Source organism: Bombina bombina, chromosome 5, assembly GCF_027579735.1.
Source record: "Bombina bombina isolate aBomBom1 chromosome 5, aBomBom1.pri, whole genome shotgun sequence".
Taxonomy (NCBI): Eukaryota; Metazoa; Chordata; class Amphibia; order Anura; family Bombinatoridae; genus Bombina; species Bombina bombina.
This window is the reverse complement of record NC_069503.1, coordinates 502,696,685-502,723,066: the sequence shown is the minus strand read 5'-3', so window position 1 is coordinate 502,723,066 and position 26,382 is coordinate 502,696,685. Positions and strand designations below refer to the sequence as shown.

The window sequence follows — 26,382 nt, the reverse complement described above, 5'->3', positions numbered from 1 at the left end:
CCCTGATGGTTGATGTAAGCTACAGTCGTGATGTTGTCCGACTGAAACCTGATGAACCCCCGAGTTGTCAACTGGGGCCAAGCCAGGAGGGCATTGAGAACTGCTCTCAATTCCAGAATGTTTATTGGCAGGAGACTCTCCTCCTGACTCCATTGTCCCTGAGCCTTCAGAGAATTCCAGACGGCACCCCAACCTAGAAGGCTGGCGTCTGTTGTTACAATTGTCCAGTCTGGTCTGCTGAATGGCATCCCCCTGGACAGATGTGGCCGAGAAAGCCACCATAGAAGAGAATTTCTGGTCTCTTGATCCAGATTCAGAGAAGGGGACAAGTCTGAGTAATCCCCATTCCACTGACTTAGCATGCATAGTTGCAGTGGTCTGAGGTGTAAGCGAGCAAATGGCACTATGTCCATTGCCGCTACCATTAAGCCGATTACCTCCATGCATTGAGCCACTGACGGGTGTTGAATGGAATGAAGGGTGCGGCAAGCACTTTGAAGTCTTGTTAACCTGTCCTCTGTCAGGTAAATCTTCATTTCTACAGAATCTATAAGAGTCCCCAGGAAGGGAACTCTTGTGAGTGGAACGAGTGAACTTTTCTTTTCGTTCACCTTCCATCCATGTGACCTTAGAAAAGCCAGTACTAACTCTGTATGAGACTTGGCAGTTTGAAAGCTTGAAGCTTGTATCAGAATGTCGTCTAGGTACGGAGCTACCGAAATTCCCCGCGGTCTTAGTACCGCCAGAAGAGCACCTAGAACCTTTGTGAAGATTCTTGGAGCTGTAGCCAATCCGAATGGAAGAGCTACAAACTGGTAATGCCTGTCTAGAAAGGCAAACCTTAGATACCGGTAATGATCTTTGTGAATCGGTATGTGAAGATAAGCATCCTTTAAATCCACTGTGGTCATGTACTGACCTTCTTGGATCATGGGTAAAATTGTCCGAATAGTCTCCATTTTGAATGATGGAACTCTTAGGAATTTGTTTAGGATCTTTAAATCCAGGATTGGTCTGAAAGTTCCCTCTTTTTTGGGAACCACAAACAGATTTGAGTAAAACCCTTGTCCCTGTTCCGACCGTGGAACTGGATGGATTACTCCCATTAACAATAGTTCTTGTATGCAGCGTAGAAACGCTTCTTTCTTTGTTTGGTTTGTTGACAACCTTGACAGATGAAATCTCTCTCTTGGAGGAGAGTATTTGAAGTCCAGAAGGTATCCCTGAGATATTATCTCTAGCGCCCAGGGATCCTGGACATCTCTTGCCCAAGCCTGGGCGAAGAGAGAAAGTCTGCCCCCCACTAGATCCGATCCCGGATCGGGGGCCCTCAATTCATGCTGTTTTAGTGGCAGCAGCAGGTTTCCTGGCCTGCTTGCCCTTGTTCCAGGACTGGTTAGGTCTCCAGCCTTGTCTGTAGCGAGCACCAGATCCTTCTTGTTTTGGAGCAGTGGAAGTTGATGCTGCTCCTGCTTTGAAATTCCGAAAGGAACGAAAATTAGACTGTCTAGCCTTAGGTTTGGCTTTGTCTTGAGGCAGGGCGTGGCCCTTACCTCCTGTAATGTCAGCGATAATTTCTTTCAAACCGGGCCCAAATAAGGTATGCCCCTTGAAAGGTATATTAAGTAATTTGGACTTAGAAGTTACATCAGCTGACCAGGATTTTAGCCACAGTGCTCTGCGCGCCTGGATGGCGAATCCGGAATTCTTAGCCGTAAGTTTAGTTAAATGTACTACGGCTTCCGAAATGAATGAATTAGCTAGCTTAAGTATTCTAAGCCTGTCCGAAATGTCGTCCAGCGTAGCTGAACTAAGGTTCTCTTCTAGAGACTCAATCCAGAATGCCGCTGCAGCCGTGACCGGCGCAATGCATGCAAGGGGTTGCAATATAAAACCTTGTTGAACAAACATTTTCTTAAGGTAACCCTCTAACTTTTTATCCATTGGATCTGAAAAGGCACAGCTATCCTCTACCGGGATAGTGGTACGCTTAGCTAAAGTAGAAACTGCTCCCTCCACCTTAGGGACCGTTTGCCATAAGTCCCGTGTGGTGGTGTCTATTGGAAACATCTTTCTAAATATCGGAGGGGGTGAAAACGGCACACCGGGTCTATCCCACTCCTTATTAATAATTTCAGTTAGTCTCTTAGGTATAGGAAAAACGTCAGTACTTGTTGGTACAGCAAAATATTTATCCAACCTACACATTTTCTCTGGTATTGCAACTGTGTTACAATCATTCAGGGCCGCTAACACCTCCCCTAGTAATACACGGAGGTTTTCCAGCTTAAATTTAAAATTTGAAATATCTGAATCCAATCTGTTTGGATCAGAAACGTCAGTCGCAGAATGAAGCTCTCCGTCCTCATGTTCTGCAAGTTGTGACGCAGTATCTGACATGGCCCTAGCATTATCAGCGCACTCTGTTCTCACCCCAGAGTGATCACGCTTGCCTCTTAGTTCTGGTAATTTAGCCAAAACCTCAGTCATAACAGTAGCCATATCTTGTAATGTTATTTGTAATGGCCGCCCAGATGTACTGGGCGCCACCATATCGCGCACCTCCCGGGCGGGAGATGCAGGTACTGTCACGTGAGGCGAGTTAGTCGGCATAACTCTCCCCTCGTTGTTTGGTGAAATTTGTTCAATTTGTACAGATTGACTTTTATTTAAAGTAGCATCAATACAGTTAGTACATAAATTTCTATTGGGCTCCACCTTGGCGTTAGCACAAATAGTACAGGTCTCATCCTCTGAATCAGACATGTTTAACACACTAGCAAATAAACTTGCAACTTGTAAATATTATTCAAGTAAAATACAATGAAAAAACGTACTGTGCTTAAGAAGCACTGAAGATATATAACAGTTGAAATCAATAAACTTTGTAAAACAAAACACAATTTAGCAAAGGCTTGTTCCCATTAGCAAAGAATAACTAACCCTGATGGCATAAAAAAGTTAAAGAATAAACGTTTTTTATCACAGTCAACTACAATCTCACAGCTCTGTTAGATTACTTCCCTCAAAGAAGCTTTGAAGACCCCTGAGTTCTGTAGAGATAAACCGGAACATGCAGGAAAAAACAATGAGCTTCTGAATGAAATTTTTGATGCGTAGCAAAAGCGCCAAAAAAAGGTCCCTCCCCCTCACACACAACAGTGAGAGAGATCAGTAAACTGTCATAATTAGGTCAAGCAACTGCCAAGTGGAAAAATAGTGCCCAAACATTTTATTCACCCAGTACCTCAGAAAATGAAAACGATTTTACATTCCAGCAAAAACGTTTAACATAAATTAAGAGTTATTAAAAAGCCTGTTGCTTTGCAATTAGGCTAAAGTCTTATATACACAGTGTAATTCCAGTGAAGTACCATTCCCCAGAATACTCAAATGTAAAATATACATACATGATATTATGTCGGTATGGCAGGATTTTCTCATCAATTCCATTGTCAGAAAATAAAAACTGCTACATACCTCTTTGCAGATTAAACTGCTCGCTGTCCCCTGATCTGAAGTTTACCTCTCCTCAGATGGCCGAGAAACAGCAATATGATCTTAACAACTCCGGCTAAAATCATAGTAAAAACTCTGGTAGATTCTTCTTCAAACTCTACCCGAGAAGGAATAACACACTCCGGTGCTATTAAAAAATAACAAACTTTTGATTGAAGAAATAAAACTAAATAAAATCACCATAGTCCTCTCACACATCCTATCTAGTCGTTGGGTGCAAGAGAATGACTGGGGGTGACGTAGAGGGGAGGAGCTATATGCAGCTCTGCTGGGTGAATCCTCTTGCACTTCCTCTTGGGGAGGAGTAATATCCCAGAAGTAATGACGACCCGTGGACTGATCACACTTAACAGAAGAAAAACTAGGCCCCAATAAAGTTTTATCACCAAAGCATATATAAAAACGATTAAACATGCCAGCAAACGTTTTAAATTGCAATTTTATAAGGGTATTACCCCTGAGAGTAAGCATGATACCAGTCGCTATTAAATCACTGTATTCAGACTTAACTTACATTAATCCGGTATCAGCAGCATTTTCTAGCATTTTCCATTTCTAGAAAAAATTGTAACTGCACATACCTCATAGCAGAGTAACCTGCACGCCATTCTCCCGCTGAAGTTACCTCTCTCCTCAGACATATGTGAGAACAGCAATGGATCTTAGTTACAACCTGCTAAGATCATAGAAAACTCAGGCAGATTCTTCTTCTATTTACTGCCTGGGATAAAATAGTACAACTCCGGTACCATTTAAAATAACAAACTTTTGATTGAAGATAAAAAACTAACTATATTTCACCACTCTCTCTTACTACCTCCATGCGTGTTGAGAGTTGCAAGAGAATGACTGGATATGGCAGTTAGGGGAGGAGCTATATAACAGCTCTGCTGTGGGTGTCCTCTTGCAACTTCCTGTTGGGAATGAGAATATCCCACAAGTAATTGATGATCCGTGGACTGGATACACCTTACAAGAGAAATAAAGACACCCCTACACCCTGCAAAACGGAAGATCTGCCCATTGTGGGCGTGGCTTAACCTCAACAGTAGTCCCCGGGAGTAATATAGTGTAAAAAAAAACACCATAGTACCATAACCACCATATAAGAGCTTGTCTCTCAGCCCCAGTGCCTGTACACGCTGTCTGGTTCACCCAGATACTGAGTGTCATTTGTCCCAAAGTGCCTACGTTTGCCCTGCAACGATAATCCCCTTATGTGATGTATTGGATAATAAAAGTGCTCCTTTTACTCTAAGTGATCCCAGGAAAATATCAAGCACTTACCTCATATGTCTACCTGACAGCAAAAGCAGTTCACCAGGTTTGAGGGGTCCTATCCCCCACATGGACTTGTGAAGAAAAAGAAATTCCTGAATATATAGTCCTCAGGATTTCTGGGTCAGGGCAGCAATAATATGGGAGGTGCAGTGAGAATTATGTCTCACCAGTTCCCATTGCTCTAAAGCCACCAATGCCCTACTGAAGAGGCTAATATGGACTACGGCTACACCCCAGGATAAAGCAGCACAATCTTGCACTACTTTAAAAATAATAAACTCTTGATTGAAGAATCTTTTCTAACACCTCCCTTTACCACTTCCTATCACTAATGTAGGCAAAGAGAATGATTGGAGTGGGAGGAAAGGGAGCTGATATTTAACAGCTCTGCTGCTCTTTGCCTCCTCCTGCTGACCAGAAAGTGAATATCCCATTAGTAATTAAGATAATCCTTGGACTCATCGTGTCATAAAAAAGAAATAAGCTTTCCTTAGATAAGATTCAAGTTCCCAATCTAAAGGGTCCTTAAAAGAAGTACTATTTTCCATAGGGATAGTAGTACTTTTGGCAAAAGTAGAGATAGCCCCATCAACTTTGGGGATTTTCCCCCAAAACTCCAATCTAATTGCTGCCAAAGGATACAACTTTTTAAACCTAGCAGAAGGAATAAAAGAAGTACCAGGCCTATTCCATTCCTTTGAAATCATTTCAGAAATAGCACCAGGAACTGGAAAAATCTCTTGAGTATCCACAGGAGGTTTATAAACAGAATTTAAACGTTTACTAGTTTTAATATCAAGAGGACTAGTTTCCTCAATATCCAAAGTAATCAACACCTCTTGTAATAAGGAACGAATATACTCCATCTTAAAAAGAGATAAGTAGATTTGTCAGTGTCAATATCTGAGGTAGGATCTTCTGAATCAGATAGATCCTCAGAGGAGGATAAATCAGTATGTTGACATTTATTTGAAATTTCATCAACTTTATGAGAAGTTTTCAAAGACCTTTTACGTTTATTAGAAGGCGGAATAGCAGACAAAGCCTTCTGAATCGCATAAGCAATAAAATCTTTTATATTCACAGGGATTAGAAGCTTTGACTCTCTGACATCTGTCAGGAAAATCTTCATTTCTAAAGAATCTATTATTGTTCCCAAGAAAGGGACTCTTGTTGACTGAGACGGGGAACTTTTTTCTATGTTCACCTACCACCCGTGAGATCTGAGAAAGGCTAGAACAATGTCTGTGTGAGCCTTTGTCTTTGAAAGAGACGACGCTTGAATTAGGATGTCGTCCAAGTAAGGTGCCACTGCAATGCCCCTGGGTCTTAGAACCGCTAGAAGGGACCCGAGCACCTTTGTGAAAATCCTTGGAGCAGTGGCTAGTCCGAATGGGAGAGCCACAATAGGTAATGTTTGTCCAGAAAGGCGAACCTTAGGAACTGATGATGATCTTTGTGGATAGGAATATGCAGATACGCATCCTTTAGATCCACGGTAGTCATAAATTGACCCTCCTGGATTGTAGGTAAAATCGTTCGAATAGTTTCCCTTTTGAACGATGGCACTCTGAGAAATTTGTTTAGAATTTTTAAATCCAGAATTGGTCTGAAAGTTCCCTCTTTTTTTGGGAACTACAGATTTGAGTAAAACCCCTGACCTTGTTCCACAGTTGGAACTGGGAGTATCACTCCCATCTTTAACAGGTCTTCTACACAATGTAAGAATGCCTGTCTCTTTACTTGGTTTGAAGATAAGTGAGACATGTGGAACCTTCCCCTTGGGGGTAGTTCCTTGAATTCTAGAAGATAACCCTGAGAGACTATTTCTAGTGCCCAGGGATCCTGAACATCTCTTGCCCAAGCCTGAGCAAAGAGAGAGAGTCTGCCCCCTACTAGATCTGGTTCTGGATCGGGGGCTACCTCTTCATGCTGTCTTGGTAGCAGCAGCAGGTTTCTTGGCCTGTTTACCCTTGTTCCAGCCTTGCATTGATTTCCAAGCTGGTTTAGTCTGGGAAGCGTTACCCTCTTGTCTAGAGGCTGCCGAGTTGGAAGCCGGTCCATTCCTGAAATTGCGAAAGGAACGAAAATTGGACTTATTCTTAGCCTTGAAAGGTTTATCTTGTGGGAGGGCATGGCCCTTTCCCCCAGTGATGACTGAAATAATCTCTTTCAATTCTGGCCCAAAAGGGGTCTTACCTTTGAAAGGGGTATTAAGCAATTTTGTCTTGGAAGATACATCCGCCGACCAAGACTTTAGCCAGAGCGCTCTGCGCGCCACAATTGTAAACCCTGAATTTTTTTTTTTGCCGCTAACCTCGCTAACGGCAAAGCGGCGTCTAAAATAAAGGAATTAGCTAACTTAAGTGCGTAAATTCTGTCCATGACTTCCTCATACGGAGTCTCCCTACTGAGCGACTTTTCCAGTTCCTCGAACCAGAACCACGCCTCTGTAGTGACAGGAATAATGCACGAAATAGGTTGAAGGAGGTAGCCTTGCTGTACAAAAATCTTTTTAATCAAACCCTCCAATTTTTTATCCATAGGATATTTGAAAGCACAATTGTCCTCAATAGGAATGGTTGTGCGCTTGGCTAGAGTAGAAAACTCCCCCTCGACCTTAGGGACTGTTTGCCATGTGTCCTTCCTGGGGTCGACCATAGGGAACAATTTCTTAAATATAGGAGGGACAAAAGGTATGCCTGGCTTCTCCCACTCCTTATTCACTATGTCCGCCACCCGTTTAGGTATCGGAAAAGCATCAGGGTGCACCGGGACCTCAAGGAACTGTCCATCTTGCACAATTTTTCTGGGTTGACCAGATTGTCACAATCATCCAGAGGAGATAGCACCTCCTTAAGTAATGCGCGGAGATGCTCTAATTTAAATTTAAATGTCACAACATCAGGTTCTGCCTGCTGAGAAATTCTTCCTGTATCAGAAATTTCCCCATCTGACAAACCCTCCCTCACTGCCCCTTCAGATTGGTGTGAGGGTATGACAGAAAAATTATCATCAGCGCCCTCCTGCTCTACAGTGTTTAAAACAGAGCAATCGCGCTTTCTCTGAAATGCTGGCATTTTGGATAAAATATTAGCTATGGAGTTATCCATTACTGCCGTCAATTACTGCATAGTAACAAGCATTGGCGCGCTAGAAGTACTAGGGGTCGCCTGCGCGGGCATAACTGGTATAGACACAGAAGGAGATGATGTAGAACTATGTCTACTTCCTTCATCTGAGGAATCATCCTGGGCAACTTTACAATTTGTGACAGTTCTGTCCTTACTTTGTTTGGACGCAATGGCACAATTATCACACTATATTTGAAGGGGGAACCACATTGGCTACCATACATACAGAACATGATCTATCTGAAGGTACAGACATGTTAAACAGGCTTAAACTGGTTAATAAAGCACAAAAACCGTTTTAAAACAAAACCGTTACTGTCTCTTTAAATGTTAAACAGGGCACACTTTATTACTGAATATGTGAAAAACTATGAAGGAATTATCCAATCTTTACCAAATTTTCACCACAGTGTCTTAATACATTCAAAGTATTGCACCCCAATTTAACAAGCTGTTAACCCTTAAAATGTGGAAACCGGAGCCGTTTTTAATTTTAACCCCCTTAAAGTCCCAGCCACAGCCTTTGCTGCAACTTCACCAATCCCAGGGGGGTATATGATACCAAATGAAGCCTTCTAGGAACGTTTTTAGTGGATTCCAGACCCTCACACATGCAGCTGCATGTACTGAACTCAAAATTAACTGCACAGTAATGGCGCGAAAATGAGGCTCTGCCTACTACAGAGAAAGGCCCTTCCTGACTGGGAAGGTGTCTTAACAAGTGCCTGGTGCTAAAAACGTTCTCCAATGTTATAAAAGTGTGAAATACAACTTCAAACTGCATATAATACTTAAATAAAGCAATCGATTTAGCCCCTAAAAGTGTCTACCAGTTTATAGCCCATAATAAGCCCTTTATTCTGTTTGAGACTAAGAAAATGGCTTACTGATCCCCATGAGGGGAAAATGACAGCCTTCCAGCATTACACAGTCTTGTTAGAAATATGGCTAGTCATACCTTAAGCAGAAAAGTCTGCAAACTGTTCCCCCCAACTGAAGTTATCTCATCTCAACAGTCCTATGTGGAAACAGCAAACGATTTTAGTAACTGCTGCTAAAATCATAATCCTCTCACAAACAGAAATCTTCATCCTTTTCTGTTTCAGAGTAAATAGTACATACCAGCACTATTTTAAAATAAACTCTTGATAGAAGAATAAAAAACTACAACTAAACACCACAAACTCCTCACCATCCCCGAGGAGATGCTACTTGTTCAGAGCGGCAAGGAGAATGACTGGGGGGGCGGAGCCTGGGAGGGACTATATGGACAGCTCTTGCTGTGTGCTCTCCTTGCCTTTCCCTGTGGGGGAGGAGAATATCCCACAAGTAATGGATGACACCGTGGACCGGACACACCAATGTTGGAGAAACAGCATATAAAGCAAAATGATCAATTTCCTTATGTAGCAGTTTCAGGAATGGGAAAAAAATGCAAACAGCATAGCCCTCTGAGCATAGAAAAAGGCAAGAGGCATATAGGTAGTGGGGTTTAAATAATTAAAATTATTTGGCAGACGGAACCTTGTGCAAGGCACCTGGCGTCAACTAAGACACCGGAAATGGCGAATTTGTGTCACCGAACGTACCTTCGTGCCAAAAAATTATCGCGCAAAGAATGACGCAATTAATATTAGCATTTTTGCTGCCTCTTGAGCCTAATTTTGCCCACGAAAATTAATGAAAACAGTCAATTTTGAAGAAAAGACTATACCCCAGGTAAGAAAAAATAACTTCCTAAATAGGTTTTCCCAATTTTGAAACTGATAGTCCGCAAAAGGAAATATACATAAACCTGACTCATGGCAAATATAAGTACAATACCTATATTTAGAACTTTACTTTAATACATAAAGTGCCAAACCATAGCTGAGGGTGTCTTAAGTAATGAAAACATATTTTCCGAAAGACACCCATCCACATATAGCAGATAACTGTTTCAGTACTGGTTTGGCTATCAGTAGAGGTAATGGAATATGAGAGTATATCATCAATCTGAAAAGGGAGGTAGGAGATGAATCTCTACGACCAATAACAGAGAACCTATGAAAAGGATTTCCCGCGAGGAAAACCATAGAATTTAATAGGTGATTCTCCTTTCACATCCCTCTGACATTCACTGCACTCAGAGGAATCTGGCTTCAAAATGCTGAGAAGCGCATATCACAGAAGAAAATCAAGCACAAACTTAATTCACCACCTCCTTAGGGAGGCAAAGTTTGTAAAACTGAATTGTGGGTGTGGTGAGGGGTGTATTTATAGGCATTTTGAAGTTTGGGAAACTTTGCCCCTCTTGGTAGGATTGTATATCCCATATGTCACTAGCTCATGGACTCTTGCCAATTACATGAAAGAAAAGCATGTAATGGAAAAAATAAAGTGCTTTATACAAAAAAAGTCAAAACCACAAAAAATAGAGTGGGTCTCATGTACTCTTGCCACTATGAAAGAAATTAATTTTCTTTCATGTAAATGGCAAGAGTCCATGAGCTAGTGACGTATGGGATATAATACCCAAGATGTGGAAATCCAGTCACTAGAGAGGAACTAGGATTTTGGTGGCGCATGGACATTGAGGTAGGAAAGTTTGATATGACTTTTCAAAAAAGGATGGAGAGGGGTGATTTATTTACGCTACAATCACATATGGCTTGGAGTTGTAACTAATATTGTTAAATTGCTTACCTGATGCACAGTTCATTAGATTTTAATAATTTCCAAATATGACATAGGTCCCGGTATATAGTTAGTGTTAGTATTAGGTGTGTTGAAGAGGCTATGTATAGGCATTAATCCCTTGCCCTTTAGCAGGATATAGCACATTTAGAAATATTGACAAGGTGATCATTATGATATATACACAGAGTTAAGACACAGTTGGTATATATACAGTTATTTTCTCACAGTTGCATATTTCTTTTGTTATTAGTAGATACCACTGAGATTAAATATTAGTATTGTGCATTTTCACATTTCAATTATGGGCTGGTTTGTTGATATTGACTTATGATTAGCATAGACTATAGGAGACATGGTGTTAGAACAGCAGGCATGTCTGGTGCATCTAGGATATCACCTTTTACAGCGGTGATATTTATAGTTGTAGATTCCTATATAGACTTGTTCATATTCACATATTGAGGATTGGGTACACAGAATTGTTAACAGGATTCTTATAATATGTACAGATCCATATGATAGAGTAATATTTAAGTTTTAAATTTTTTGTTTCTTTCACTTTAAGAACCTATAAATTTTTGTGTTGTGAATATTTTAGTTCGGTATTTATGCATATCGCTACTTGCAGCAATATCTTTTTAGCAAAATCGATCAAGCTGGTTGGTGTATAATGACACTTCCTAATCCTTTGTTAGGAAGTTTGATACTCTGAACACACCGTAGTTAGGATTGTTTGCTGATAACACAGAAAAAATGAGTAAGTGTATAACAAAATCACTGATTATCATCTTTAGATTATGATGCTCTGAATTTCCATTTATAACTGACGGCAAGGTACACATTTTTTATATATATATATGCTAGGGATGTCAATAATAGCTTATACATCTATGCGATGACCTAGATCTCAGACTGCATACATTTGGTATCCATAAGCCGTAGAAAATAATAATGACAGGGGCCAGACTAGTGATTTAAAAATTGGGAATGTTTGTTTTAATAATGATGCTATGAAACACATAATTTGTTTATGTTGCTTGTTTTGTGGATATGGTCACTCTGTTGCTGGTGCAATTGTTCACTGGGGGTGGGGCTTATGGGTTTTTAAATGTTTGTTTTGAACATGTTAGTTGGTCTGAAGGGGAGTAAGTCCCCGGAAAAACACTTAACTAAATGGATACTGCTGTTTGAAATTCAGTGAGTGTGGTCCTCTTTTTATGATTTATCTAACCCTGTCTATCTCTATTTTACACACAAATGTGCAAATTAATGCAAAAAAATGAAAAAACAATCAAGTTTATTTGAAAGCCTTTTATTTTGACAATCTGCAGTTAATGGGTATGTTGAACATGTTTCACAATATAAAACAAACAAAAATATAGTAGAGAAAAGTGCAAGATGGACAGAAAAATGACAACACTGAAAATGTGAAGGGAAAAACATATCACAGAACCATTGTTAGTGTTCATACTGTGAGCAAAATAAAGCATATTTTTAAAAATATATATATAAATTCTTATTTAACTTGGATACAATCATTACACGTGATATTTTAAGCCAAGTACACCCATAGTTACACGTAAACAGCGTTGGAGGTCTTTAAAGTTCCACACCTTTTTACATTTTAATATAAAGAAGAATAAAAAGAAAAAAGAAACTAACAAGTCTGTCAAATCTTGACGCTCAAGACAGATATTTGGCATTGGAAAAACTATGCAAAAAAGTTAAATTCCAGCCAATAGTATTCATGTCACCATTTAATATGTGGCATGGATAATAACGAGTGATCAAGCAGTAAACCTACAATTTATAGTCTGGCTGGCAAGACGTTCTGCAGGCTTTACATACAAAGTGATATAGAACTATTTACAAAACAACTATCTATACTAAAAATAAAAGGCCAGTAAAGTATTTTGCTGGCATTTAGCAGCTTTATAAAATCATTACATTTAAAATACTGCAGAAGCAGGTTGTTCCTGATGCTCCCATACAAAAATATTAATTGTGCTTTGTTCGTTTTGATAACGCTCTATTTTTTCAGTCCAATTTGTCTCCGTTTCAACTGGATACCGTTTTCGTTCCAAAGCGGTACTAGACATGTGCAAACATTTATTTTCGTTATTAATTTGCATAACGAATGAACAATTTTGTAAATAAATGAGTTTATTAAATTAAACAAAGTAATGAAGGAACATAAAAACGTGTTCATTAGTTACTTTAGTTTCTCCATTTAATAGCTAAGAGAAACTAAATGAACGGATTTTTATATTTATTCAATAGTTTGTTTAGTTAATGAATAGATTACATAAAATTTTTTTGTTCAAAACAGAATTTTGCATATGCCTAGCAGGTACTTCTAGGAGATTGACTGAGCATAGAACATGAATTTACCAATAAATTATTTCATGTATATAATTTAAAAAAAAAAAAAAATTAAGGATAGCTTCTAATTTAAGCAACATAGAAAGTGTGTAAGATAGGAACTCTGTCAATGCCTTCTTCCTTCTAAAGCAATTGCCAGAAGTAGGAATCAGGAAAGCAGGCTGGATATATTAGAAGATCCATAGATTACACCATTCCGTCTGGCTGTGTTTATGGAGGGATCCCCCCAATGTTTACTTTAAAAAGTCTTGAAAAATATAAAAAAAAGTCTGGCTGCTGCACTTTTATCCCCTTCTAGAAAGAGAGAATGCAATAGTTATATTTAAAGTCTAAAACTATTCAACTGGAAGCAACCAACAATAGGGTTTATATATTGCACTTAATGCGGCAAAAGTAAAGCTCTCCCAAAATAAACTCATATTAAAAAATGCTAATGAAAATAGGATATAGCCATGCGCGCCATATTGTTAATAACCACATCCAACATCCGTGATTACAAAAGCACTATTTGGTAAACTGAGAAGTGACCTGGTTATCAAACTATTTACTGCATGATGCTTTACAGATCTCGTGCTGCAATGTACCTTCTCTGGCATATTTTATTTTGCAGTAAAATAGGACACAGCTGGTGAGACCTTGACTTGAAGTACACGCGTTCCGTAAACAACCACGTGTTTAAACCTTGGTAGCAGGCCTATAACAGGCATCTGGCTGCCACATGCGGAGATCCAAAAGCACTTGGTTGAGTTTTTGCATCCAAAGATTACGTTCGTCTTTAGTGTCTGCAGATAACCAATTTCTGGAAAAAAACAAAACAAACAATATAAATAATTCATAACTGGTTTTGAGCATAAGCAGACTTGTAACGGTAAAGAAATGTATGATGCGTGCACTCTTGTGATTATTCTCTTTACCCTTTAGGTGTAATAGAAAAATTTTGGACACAATGTCCCTATCATGCATAGAAAAAAAAAAGTATAAATTAAAGGGACATTGTGCTCATAAATTAAATAATGTCGCTCTCCTGAATAAACCAATGTTTTCGTGCAGTATTGGCTTGTTAATTGATTTTCATGAATCATTAAAGTTTAAACTTTCAGATTTACTTCCATGATCAAAATGAGCACAATCATTTTATATGCACACTTTGAGGCACCAGCTCCTACTGAGCATGTGCAAGAATTCACAGTATTTGTATATATGCATTTTGTGATTGGCTGATGGCTGATGCAAGGGGAAGGAAAATTTATGTAATTTTGAAATTAGTCTCACTGTATATTAGTCAAATGACTATTGGATATTTTTCTTTTTAGCTATTACATTGCTAAAGCAAAACATTCAAATCAGGAACAGAGAGCATGCGCTAACCTTTAATTATATAACTTACTTAGTGACGCATAATGTATCTCTGCATTGACTGACTAGTGTTTCTTGGTCGCCTTCTCTTTGTGGTCTCACTGTTATTATCTCAAAAGTATTGGGTCTAGCACAGAATTCTCTGTTGGCTGGTTCGATTTTCCGACTAGTACAGTTTGCTAGATTTATTCTGCCGATTGGATTCTGAAAGAGGTAGAAAAGCAGTAAATAAATTACATTAAAATATATAAGAGGTGTTGCTTGCAATAGCCTCATTTAAAAGGACAGTAGTGCATTTCAGATTTGACTAAAATCATTATTTAAAAATACATATATTAAGTTCCAATTATCACAAGTTTTCTAATAGCTCGTACTGCCCACCTGACCTGCCAACCATATGGCGGTACAGTAGGTTGCATGTGTACACGTGACTGCCTCAAGCGTCTATCACATACTGCCAGTTAAGTGCATGGCAGCAAACCCAGGGGATACTCATATCAAGGGAGGGGGTTCGATCATATAATAAGAAAGGCAGCAAGCCGCCCTGACAGAGATCAGGTTAGTCAGGACCTTTTATTTGCGAGTAATCTTTGCATGTAAAAAAAACAAACCAAAAAAAGTTTCAGATTGGAGAAGAGCTACAGATCTCATATGCAGAAGTAAAAAGCAAAATAGCAGCAAATGGATGGGTATATGTAGGATGAATATGTCCCCTAAAAACTTATAGCAACTTGTAACTACTCCAAGCAGACACAAAGTATGCCTCACCATTAGCTGTATATGAAAACGCCTGCAGTATACTGTCCAGTATTATACTTTTTTAAATTACATGCATAAATGTGTGTCACGAATACCTCATGATTTAGCTGCTAAGGGGTTAATTCTCTTTAGCCTGTGAGCTAAAAAAGATTTGGTTTTCAAAAAGAATTGTGTCCTGTGTGTGTTTGTGTTTTCTTTGAAGTGCCAGGAGCCTCATAAATACCCTGTAGTATACACAGAATAGGTCTTTATGGCTCAACCTGTCAGCAGAGGGTATGATACAAAACAGTGCTTCTTCCCCATATCCTGATGAGGTCAATAAAATGACATTGGTACAATGTAGATCTGTGTTTAAAACATGTTATGACATTAAATGAAGGGAAATATACCAAAATATGGTATCAAATTGATTCTCACAATGTAAATAAGATTGCCCTTTTGTCTATATGAAAATGGTGTATCTAGCAGAAATTATAAAGGGTTCTATAATTTCAGGCAAAGACTTAGAGTTTATTGAAAGTCATAAAAATAGGGGGGTTTCTTAGCCCCTGCCAGGAGGGTATGGTCAGGCAACTTGATCTCTGGAAAATCTTGTGGTTTAACAAAAAAATGGTTATTCTTACAAGGGAAGCTGTTCTACAGAGTAAGGACCTATTGCTTCATGCATTCTCCCTGGCACACAAGATCCCAGAGACTAGTACAGTATACGGTTTCTAACTTTTTCTTCTTTTTACTTTAACCAGTTTGCTGTGTCTAATTTTACTTGTAACAACTTTTTATTAATAATGCATTGTGCATAATATTTTTGGCATAATAAATAATTCCTTTATTAATGTTTGGCCTTTGTCTAATAATTGAACCACGTTACTGAAAGAGACTGGAGTATTTGAACTGTATATTTTAGGTTATTTTCTGCTAAATTGTATTCTGAGAGTTAATGTGCAAGTCTGGGTTTTTCCTTAGGATTTTCCCTTTAATAAATCATAAGTGGTGGCAGCTTAGATATTATAGTTAGTTTAGTGTGGGTGGCATTAAAAGAAATGCCCAAAACTCCCCTTTAAGTGAGTGTTGTTAACCCTTGCACCCATTGAACTAAATTGCCTGGTGTGGCTAGATTGTGATATATAACCCTTTTTTGTGCCAAACAAGTGACTGGCGCAGGGTTGGTTAACCTTGGTCGTCATAATGTGAAAAAACATAATTCATGCTTACCTGATAAATTTATTTCTCTTGTAGTGTATCCAGTCCACGGATCATCCATTACTTGTGGGATATTCTCCTTCCCAACAGGAAGTTGCAAGAGGATCACCCACAGCAGAGCTGCTATATAGCCCCTCCCCTCACTGCCATATCCAGTCATTCGACCGAAACAAGCCGAGAAAGGAGAAACCATAGGGTGCAGTGGTGACTGTAGTTTAATTAAAATTTAGACCTGCCTGAAAAGGACAGGGCGGACCGTGGACTGGATACACTACAAGAGAAATAAATTTATCAGGTAAGCATAAATTATGTTTTCTCTTGTTAAGTGTATCCAGTCCACGGATCATCCATTACTTGTGGGATACCAATACCAAAGCTAAAGTACACGGAGGCAGGAACCACTGCCTGTAGAACCTTTCTCCCAAAAACAGCCTCCGAAGAAGCAAAAGTATCAAATTTGTAAAATTTTGAAAAAGTATGAAGGGAAGACCAAGTTGCAGCCTTGCAAATCTGTTCAACAGAGGCCTCATTTTTAAAGGCCCAGGTGGAAGCCACAGCTCTAGTAGAATGAGCTGTAATTCTTTCAGGAGGCTGCTGTCCAGCAGTCTCATAGGCTAAACGGATTATACTCCGAAGCCAAAAAGAAAGAGAGGTTGCCGAGGCCTTCTGACCTCTCCTCTGTCCAGAGTAAACAACAAACAGGTTAGATGTTTGGCGAAAATCTTTAGTAGCCTGTAAGTAAAACTTCAAGGCACGGACTACGTCTAGATTATGCAAAACAGAATGAGAAGCAGTCTGCCAGGAACGAACAGCAGCATCAATAGCTTGTTCTATGGCCCGGTTACCACCTGGTAGTAGCTTCTTTCTGCCCAATTGTGCTTTCACAGAGGAAAACTTTCCTGTAGTATATCAGTCTGATCCCGCCGACATGGTCAGTCCAGCCCCGAAATACCAGGCAATTCTCCTCTGAACAAGGAACATGACAACCCCAGACGATCGTTTCGGCCTCCTTTGGGCCTCGTCAGTGAGGTGCAGCCATATCCCTCTAAGCACATTGGGCAAGGAGTCCACGTCTGGTTTCCCCCATCACCCTTAGGGAGACTATCCCCAGGGTCATATTTACATATGCAAAACAGAATGAGAAGCAGTCTGCCAGGAACGAACAGCAGCATCAATAGCTTGTTCTATGGCCCGGTTACCACCTGGTAGTAGCTTCTTTCTGCCCAATTGTGCTTTCACAGAGGAAAGCAGCCTAAAAGAGGCTGCTTCCGGGTGGTAAATCACCATAGAACAAGCTACTGAGCTGTTCGTCCCTGGTAGAGCGCTTCTCTCTTTGTATGCAAATACGTCTAGATTATGCAACAGACATTCCTTCTTTGAAGAAGGATTAGGACATAATGATGGAACAACAATCTCTTGATTGATATTCTTGTTAGAAACCACCTTAGGTAAAAACCCAGGTTTTGTACGCAGAACAACTTTATCTGAATGAAAGATCAGATAAGGAGAATCACAATGTAAGGCAGATAACTCCGAGACTCTTCGAGCCGAGGAAATAGCCATCAGAAAAAGAACTTTCCATGAAAGAAGTTTGATATCAATAGAATGAAGGGGTTCAAACGGAACCCCTTGAAGAACTTTAAGAACCAAGTTTAAGCTCCATGGAGGAGCAACAGGTTTAAACACAGGCTTCTAACTAAAGCCTGACAAAATGCCTGAACGTCTGGAACTTCTGCCAGATGCTTGTGTAAAAGAATAGACAGAGCAGAAATCTGTCCCTTTAAAGAACTAGCTGATAATCCTTTGTCCAAACCCTCTTGGAGGAAGGACAATATCCTAGGAATCCTAACCCTACTCCATGAGTAATTCTTGGATTCACACCAATGAAGATATTTACGCCATATCTTGTGGTAAATTTTCCTGGTGACAGGCTTTCGTGCCTGTATTAAGGTATCAATTACTGACTCGGAGAAGCCACGATTTGATAGGATCAAGCGTTCAATCTCCATGCAGTCAGTCTCAGAGAAAGTAGATTCGGATGATTGAAAGGACCTTGTATTAGAAGGTCTTGTCTCAGAGGCAGAGTCCATGGTGGAAAGGATGACATGTCCACTAGGTCTGCATACCAGGTCCTGCGTGGCCACGCAGGCCCTATCAATATCACTGATGCTCTTTCCTGTTTGATTTTGGCAATCAGACGAGGGAGCAGAGGAAACGGTGGAAACACATAAGCCAGGTTGAAGAACCAAGGCGCTGCTAGAGCATCTATCAGTGCCGCTTCTGGGTCCCTGGACCTGGATCTGTAACAAGGAAGCTTGGCGTTCTGGCGAGATGCCATCAGATCCAATTCTGGTTTGCCCCAACGGAGAACCAATTGAGCAAACACCTCCGGATGGAGTTCCCATTCCCCCGGATGAAAAGTCTGACGACTTAGAAAATCTGCCTCCCAGTTCTCTACACCTGGGATATGGATCGCTGACAGGTGGCAAGAGTGAGTCTCTGCCCAGCGAATTATCTTGGAGACTTCTGACATCGCTAGGGAACTCCTGGTTCCCCCTTGATGGTTGATGTAAGCCACAGTCGTGATGTTGTCCGACTGAAATCTGATGAACCTCAGTGTTGCTAGCTGAGGCCAAGCCAGAAGAGCATTGAATATTGCTCTTAACTCCAGAATATTTATTGGGAGGAGTTTCTCCTCATGAGTCCATGAACCCTGAGCCTTCAGGGAGTTCCAGACTGCACCCTAACCTAGAAGGCTGGCATCTGTTGTTACAATTGTCCAATCTGGTCTGCGAAAGGTCATACCCTTGGACAGATGGGCCCGAGATAACCACCAGAGAAGAGAATCTCTGGTTTTCTGATCCAGATTTAGTAGAGGGGACAAATCTGTGTAATCCCCATTCCACTGACTGAGCATTCATAATTGCAGCGGTCTGAGATGCAGGCACGCGAATGGCACTATGTCCATTGCCGCTACCATTAAGCCGATTACTTCCATGCACTGAGCCACCGTGGGGCGCGGAATGGAGTGAAGAACACGGCAAGCATTTAGAAGTTTTGATAACCTGGACTCTGTCAGGTAAATTTTAATTTCTACAGAATCTATTAGAGTCCCTAGGAAGGAAACCCTCGTGAGAGGAGATAAACTCTTTTCTTCGTTCACTTTCCACCCATGCGACGTCAGGAATGCCAGAACTATCTCTGTATGAGATTTGGCAATTTGAAAGCTTGACGCCTGTATCAGGATATCGTCCAGGTAAGGAGCCACCACTATGCCTCGTGGTTTTAGGACCGCCAGAAGTGAGCCCAGAACCTTTGTAAAAATTCTTGGGGCTGTAGCCAACCCGAATGGAAGAGCTACAAATTGGTAATGCCCGTCTAGAAAGGCAAACCTCAGGAACTGATGATGATTCTTGTGAATCGGAATGTGAAGGTAGGCATCCTTTAAGTCCACTGTGGTCATGTACTGACCCTCTTGGATCATGGGTAAAATGGTTCGAATAGTTTCCATCTTGAATGACGGAACTCTGAGGAATTTGTTTAAGATCTTTAAATCCAAAATTGGTCTGAAGGTTCCCTCTTTTTTGGGAACCACAAACAGATTTGAATAAAACCCCTGTCCTTGTTCCGTCCGCGGAACTGGATGGATCACTACCATTACAAGGAGATCTTGTACGCAGCTTAGGAATGCCTCTTTCTTTATCTGGTTTGCAGATAATCTTGAAAGGTTAAATCTCCCTTGTGGAGGAGAAGCTTAGAAGTCCAGAAGATATCCCTGAGATATGATCTCTAACGCTCAGGGATCCTGAACATCTCTTGCCCACGCCTGGGCGGAGAGAGAGTCTGCCCCCTACTAGATCCGTTGTCGAATAGGAGGCCGCTCCTTCATGCTGTCTTAGAGGCAGCAGCAGGCTTTCTGGCCTGCTTGCCCTTGTTCCAGGACTGGTTAGGTTTCCAGGCCTGCTTGGATTGAGCAAAAGTTCCCTCTTGTTTTGAAGCAGAGGAAGTTGATGCTGCACCTGCCTTGAAATATGAAAGGCACGAAAATTAGACTGTTTGGCCTTTGATTTGGCCCTGTCCTGAGGAAGGGTATGACCCTTACCTCCAGTAATGTCAGCAATAATTTCTTTCAAACCAGGCCCGAATAAGGTCTGCCCCTTGAAAGGAATGTTGAGTAATTTAGACTTTGAAGTCACATCAGCTGACCAGGATTTGAGCCATAGCGCCCTACGCGCCTGGATGGCGAATCCGGAATTCTTTAGTCAAATGAACAATGGCATCAGAAACAAATGAGTTAGCTAGCTTAAGAGTTCTAAGCTTGTCAACAATTTCAGTCAATGGAGCTGTATGGATGGCCTCTTCCAGGGCCTCAAACCAGAATGCCGCCGCCGCAGCAGTGACAGGCGCAATGCATGCAAGGGGCTGTAAAATAAAACCTTGTTGAATAAACATTTTCTTAAGGTAAACCTCTAATTTTTTTATCCGTTGGATCTGAAAAAGCACAACTGTCCTCAACCGGGATAGTGGAACGCTTTGCTAAAGTAGAAACTGCTCCCTCCACCTTAGGGACAGTCTGCCATAAGTCCCGTGCAGTGGCATCTATTGGAAACATTTTTCTAAATATAGGAGGTGGGGAAAAGGGCACACCGGGCCGATCCCACTCCTTACTAATAATTTCTGTAAGCCTTTTAGGTATTGGAAAAACATCAGTACTCACCGGCACTGCATAGCATTTATCCAGCCTCCACAATTTCTCTGGCACTGCAATTGTGTCACAGTCATTCAGAGCAGCCAATACCTCCCCAAGCAATACACGGAGGTTCTCAAGCTTAAATTTAAAATTAGAAATCTCTGAATCAGGTCTTCCCGATTTAGAGACGTCACCCACAGACTGAAGCTCTCCGTCCTCAGGTTCTGCATATTGTGACGCAGTATCAGACATGGCTCTTACAGCATCTACGCGCTCTGTATCTCGTCTAACCCCAGAGCTATCGCGCTTGCCTCTCAATTCAGGCAATCTGGATAATACCTCTGACAGGGTATTATTCATGATTGCAGCCATGTCCTGCAAAGTAATCGCTATGGGCGTCCCTGATGTACTTGGCGCCATATTAGCGTGCGTCCCTTGAGCGGGAGGCGAAGGGTCCGACACGTGGGGAGAGTTAGTCAGCATAACTTCCCCCTCGACAGACCCCTCTGGTGACAATTCTTTTATAGATAAAGACTGATCTTTACTGTTTAAGGTGAAATCAATACATTTAGTACACATTCTCCTATGGGGCTCCACCATGGTTTTTAAACATAATGAACAAGTATCCTCTGTTTCAGACATGTTTGTACAGACTAGCAAGCTTGGAAAACACTTTAAAGCAAGTTAACAAGCAATATAAAAAAACGTTACTGTGCCTTTAAGAGAAACAAATTTTGACAAAATTTGAAATAACAGTGAAAAAAGGCAGTTACACTAACAAAATTTTTACAGTGTATGTAACAAGTCAGCAGAGCATTGCACCCACTTGCAAATGGATGATTAACCCCTTAATAACAAAAACAGAATAATAAATGACAAAAACGTTTTTTAAACACAGTCACAACAACTGCCACAGTCTACTGTGATTGTTACCCTCCTCAAACACGACTTTGAAGCCTTTTGAGCCCTTCAGAGATGTACTGTATCATGCAGAGGGAAGCTGAATGTTTCTGTCAGTATTTTTACCTGCACAGAAAAGCACTAAAATAGGCCCTTCCCACTCATATTGCAACAGTGGAAAGCCTGTTACTAGGCAAAAATCAAGCCAGCCATGTGGAAAAAAAACTAGGCCCCAATAAGTTTTGTCACCAAACATATATAAAAACGATTAACATGCCAGCAAATGTTTTATATTACACTTTTATAAGAGTATGTATCTTTGTTAATAAGCCTGATACCAGTCGCTATCACTGCATTTAAGGCTTAACTTACATTAATCCGGTATCAGCAGCATTTTTCTAGCAAATTCCATCCCTAGAAATATGTTAACTGCACATACCTTATTGCAGGAAAACCTGCACCCCATTCCCCCTCTGAAGTTACCTCACTCCTCAGAATATGTGAGAACGGCAGTGGATCTTAGTTACTTCTGCTAAGATCATAGAAATCACAGGCAGATTCTTCTTCTAATGCTGCCTGAGATGAAACAGTACACTCCGGTACCATTTAAAAATAACAAACTTTTGACTGAAGTTAAAAAACTAACTATAATACACCACTCTCCTCTTACTACGTTCATCTTTGTTGAGAGTTGCAAGAGAATGACTGGATATGGCAGTGAGGGGAGGAGCTATATAGCAGCTCTGCTGTGGGTGATCCTCTTGCAACTTCCTGTTGGGAAGGAGAATATCCCACAAGTAATGGATGATCCGTGGACTGGATACATTTAACAAGAGAAAGCCATATTTTCATAGATTTATAATAATATTTCAATTAAAAGTTTTTATTAGCTTTTCGCTAACTAAACTATGGGAATGGTTTAATTTAAAGAAACATAACTAAAATTAAAACTGCCTTTTTTTTTTTTATAATTTCCTCCCCAACCCCCAAAAAAAAAACTAACACCACTACAGTTTGCACATCTACAGTGACCTTTGGAGTATACACAGCCGCTGACTGACACATGCTTTAGCTTAGAGTTTTTTTGTAGTAACCAATCAGGAGCTTGCAAGGTTTGTAGATCTGCAGTGCAGCGATGTCTGAGGTTTTTAAAATATACTGGTGCGATACTCAGGAATGTTTGCACTGGACTGTCTCGTTAATGTATTCATGCATCCTAACCGAAGAAGCAGCTCATTGGAATCCAATGGCAGATAATCTTTAGTCAATATCTTAACACCATCTATATTTGAATAAAGAACTACAATAAAATGTTTACTCATTAAGAAAAGATTGTTGCACTAACCTTTCGTTTTTCATCATCTGGATATGTCCAATAGGAAATACAATATCCCGAAAGTACACACCAACGTCTATGCCAAGCTCCAAAACCACTCACATCTTCAAACATAGTCTAAGAGAAAAGATTAATGTTTAATGTGTAAATTTAGCACTTTGTAGAATGTGAATTAAGAGTCATAATTTTATACTGTCATTTAAGTTTATGAAGAGATTATATATACATACAGATATATAATCAAATAGATAAAATAATTAAAAGCAGCAGGTGTTTGTAATGATGAAATTATGTGTTACAAGTGATGTTTCAAATATATACACATGTATTCCTCATGAAGAGGGCTTGAATGCAGTTAGAACCTTGTTAACAGATGAATCATAATATAAGTGACCGCCAATAGAATTTGTTCTTACTTTTACATTTTTTTCTCCATAAAAATGTCTTTAAAATTTGAGAGAGAAAAAAATATATATTTTTGCAATTACTTAGCACAGCTATGGAGTCCAATGTGGCCTCTAGCTATGCCAATGCATTCATGTATTTCTATGAACAGACCCATATTCTGTCTCACCCACTCCAAGTTATATGGTAACTTTTACCGTGTGTCATAAATTATGTTTTTTGTTTGGACAGAGAGTGAGGATGGTCTGAGACCTCTATTTGATGATTTGAATCAAATACAGGGGGTCTATACAAATTAGTGGCCAAGTGGAGTAGATGGCGCATAGAGTTTCTAGATGCTTAATTATATTAATGTGATGGATTAGTAGAATCAAGGTTATATAGAAAACCAATTGATAAATACCTTGGTTAGGTATGACTTTCCACCATAAACATTTATTCAATTCAATGACTAAAGTACAAATGCTTAGGGTACCTAAATTAACCTTTGAACGTGAGGACAAGGAAGGAGCCATCAGAGAAATGAAAATTAAGATTTCAGGAAGGTTGGCTACCCAACAAACATTTTGTGTAAGGGAGAATTGGATATAAAAAAAAATTAAACCATTAAGTGAGCAAGGGAGTACACAACAACCAAAGGGAAGACTTTTTTTATTACAGACTACTCAACAGACACATGGAAGTTAGTAAGAGTGTTGGATAATTGGAGAGAGTTTTGCAGGTAGAAGAAGTTAAGTACATATACAAAGGAACTTACCACTTTTCTTATAGGAAGGGGAGAAGGTGTAAAGACTATCTAGTACAGGCAGACCCTTGTGAAAAATATCAGGATAAAAAAAAAAAAAAAAAAAACTTCTTGGCCAAAAAAAAAACAGGTGTGTGAAGGTGCCATTGTTGTGTTACTTGTAATAGCCTTATATTAGGGGATACTAGGGGATAATGGGTCCTCCATCAGACAGGTATTAGAATTGGGTAAAACGGATCAACCAATGGACCAACTTTTTTTTGGTCCACAAACACCTGTTATCCACCTTAAGATGTTGTCCCGGGAGGTGATCGAAAAATATTATTATTACAAAAAGAAACCTTTTGGATAGTGGAACTAGATACCCTATTACCCAAAAGGTTTGAATAACTAACTTTTATTTTCAATGTTTTATATAAGGAATTATAGAAACATCAATACGTTTGTTTATATGAATTTAAAATGCATAACTTGTTGGTTTAACATGTAACATGTAGAACGTGTTTAATTTGTAGCTTATTTCTGATATTTTTATTCCTCTATTTTACAACAAGCAGAATCCACCAGTTTGAAGCAAAGGATGCTATAGAGATAATGGCTAGTAGATGGCAGTGCAATAGTGGACTTGCTTAGAATCAAGAGTTCTGACGTGTCAGAGTAAGCTGCTGTTAATTCAAAATCTATATTTAAATGCTGTATTGACCATAGATGTATTACCTTTAAAAAAGGTCCAGTGAGTTGGGATTACACTAGGCTTGGCATGTGTAACAATAATGAAATTATGAGCAATTTATGAGTACTGAGTCTTTTGGGACTGTTTATTACATTGACTTGGCGAATGAAGCTTTGAAGAGTGTGCTCCAGATTTGGATGGATATAAATATATAACAATGCTTACCAAAAAGCCCCTTTCTTCAACAGACGAGTCTACTTGACACTTAAGTTTGAGATAGATGTGCCCTTCTAATGGAGACAAAAATGGAACCTGCAAGAAGAAGTAAAAGATTCTATTAACAGACGGTAGCTGGATTAGATGTCACAATTTACATGTAAACACCAGAAAAGATTATTTTGGAAGTTCTTGTGAAAAGGACCGTTATTTATTGCCATAGAAAATTTTCATTGTAGTGATGGATTCCAATAAAGATGTATTTAACCCTTTTGCTGCTGGGCCATTTTCACACCCCTGAGCTAGAGTGTATTTGAGTTGTTTGGCCGTCATTGCATTTCTTTTCTTTTCTTTGTACAAGGCTTTATTTACTATTTATATAAACTAAAAGTACACACATTTTTTATATATTTGCAACAGTGTTGCACTGAGTAGGAGTTTCTAAAAAAAAAAAAAAAAAATCAAACAAAACAAAAATCAGGTTCTTCATTACAAGAACCTTCACAGCCAGTACACAATACAAACACAATCTACTAATATAATAGCATAGGAAATGTATTTCATAATTAAGTTTGTACCTTTTCCAAAAGAAACTTGTTGCTACCAACTGAAGACAGAGAGAGCTTGTGAGATCCAACAAGTACAAAATTACTGGTGCGAACAGCATTTGGGCCTCCTGGACTAGCCAGTGCTGGGATGGGAAAAAAAAAGGGGGGGGGGATTAAATGAGTTACCAAAAAAAAACACTACAGGTCAAGATTTTTTAACAGCCTTAAAAAAAGGGACAAAAATAAAATAAAATTCATTCATGATTCAGATAGAATATTGGATGAGTCAATGAAACGAGGTAAATTTGTGCATCCACTCTTCACCCAGTACTTGTATATTAGATAATGGTACTTACCTGGTGTATGAATGTTGCTCTTCTGTTAAAAACATAAGAAGTATTAGTAATTAGAAACTAATTAGAATACACATTTTTAGTAACCCAATTTAATCATATTACTCATGAAGAAGTTTACTAAACAGATGTTTACAAGTGATGAACAAAGCAGTGTTCGTGAGCATTTAGTACTTGTCTGAAATGTAAAATGGATAGTTATTTTT

At 39.6% G+C, this 26,382-nt stretch overlaps 1 protein-coding gene across 1 annotated transcript in view; it reads right to left on the bottom strand.

Moving 5' to 3' along the window:
* Positions 1 to 11,909: 11,909 nt before the first annotated feature.
* The window catches only part of ANLN (anillin, actin binding protein), a 130,238-nt gene continuing 115,765 nt past the window's right edge, over positions 11,910 to 26,382 (bottom strand). Inside the window, exons 19-24 of the mRNA XM_053714413.1 lie at positions 26,180 to 26,201; positions 25,854 to 25,966; positions 25,285 to 25,371; positions 23,246 to 23,353; positions 14,383 to 14,555; positions 11,910 to 13,794 (exon numbers count right to left, since the gene is read on the bottom strand). Coding sequence (XP_053570388.1) covers positions 13,671 to 13,794; positions 14,383 to 14,555; positions 23,246 to 23,353; positions 25,285 to 25,371; positions 25,854 to 25,966; positions 26,180 to 26,201 — 627 coding nt within the window. The 3' untranslated portion in view covers positions 11,910 to 13,670. The remainder of the gene's footprint in view (positions 13,795 to 14,382; positions 14,556 to 23,245; positions 23,354 to 25,284; positions 25,372 to 25,853; positions 25,967 to 26,179; positions 26,202 to 26,382) is intronic.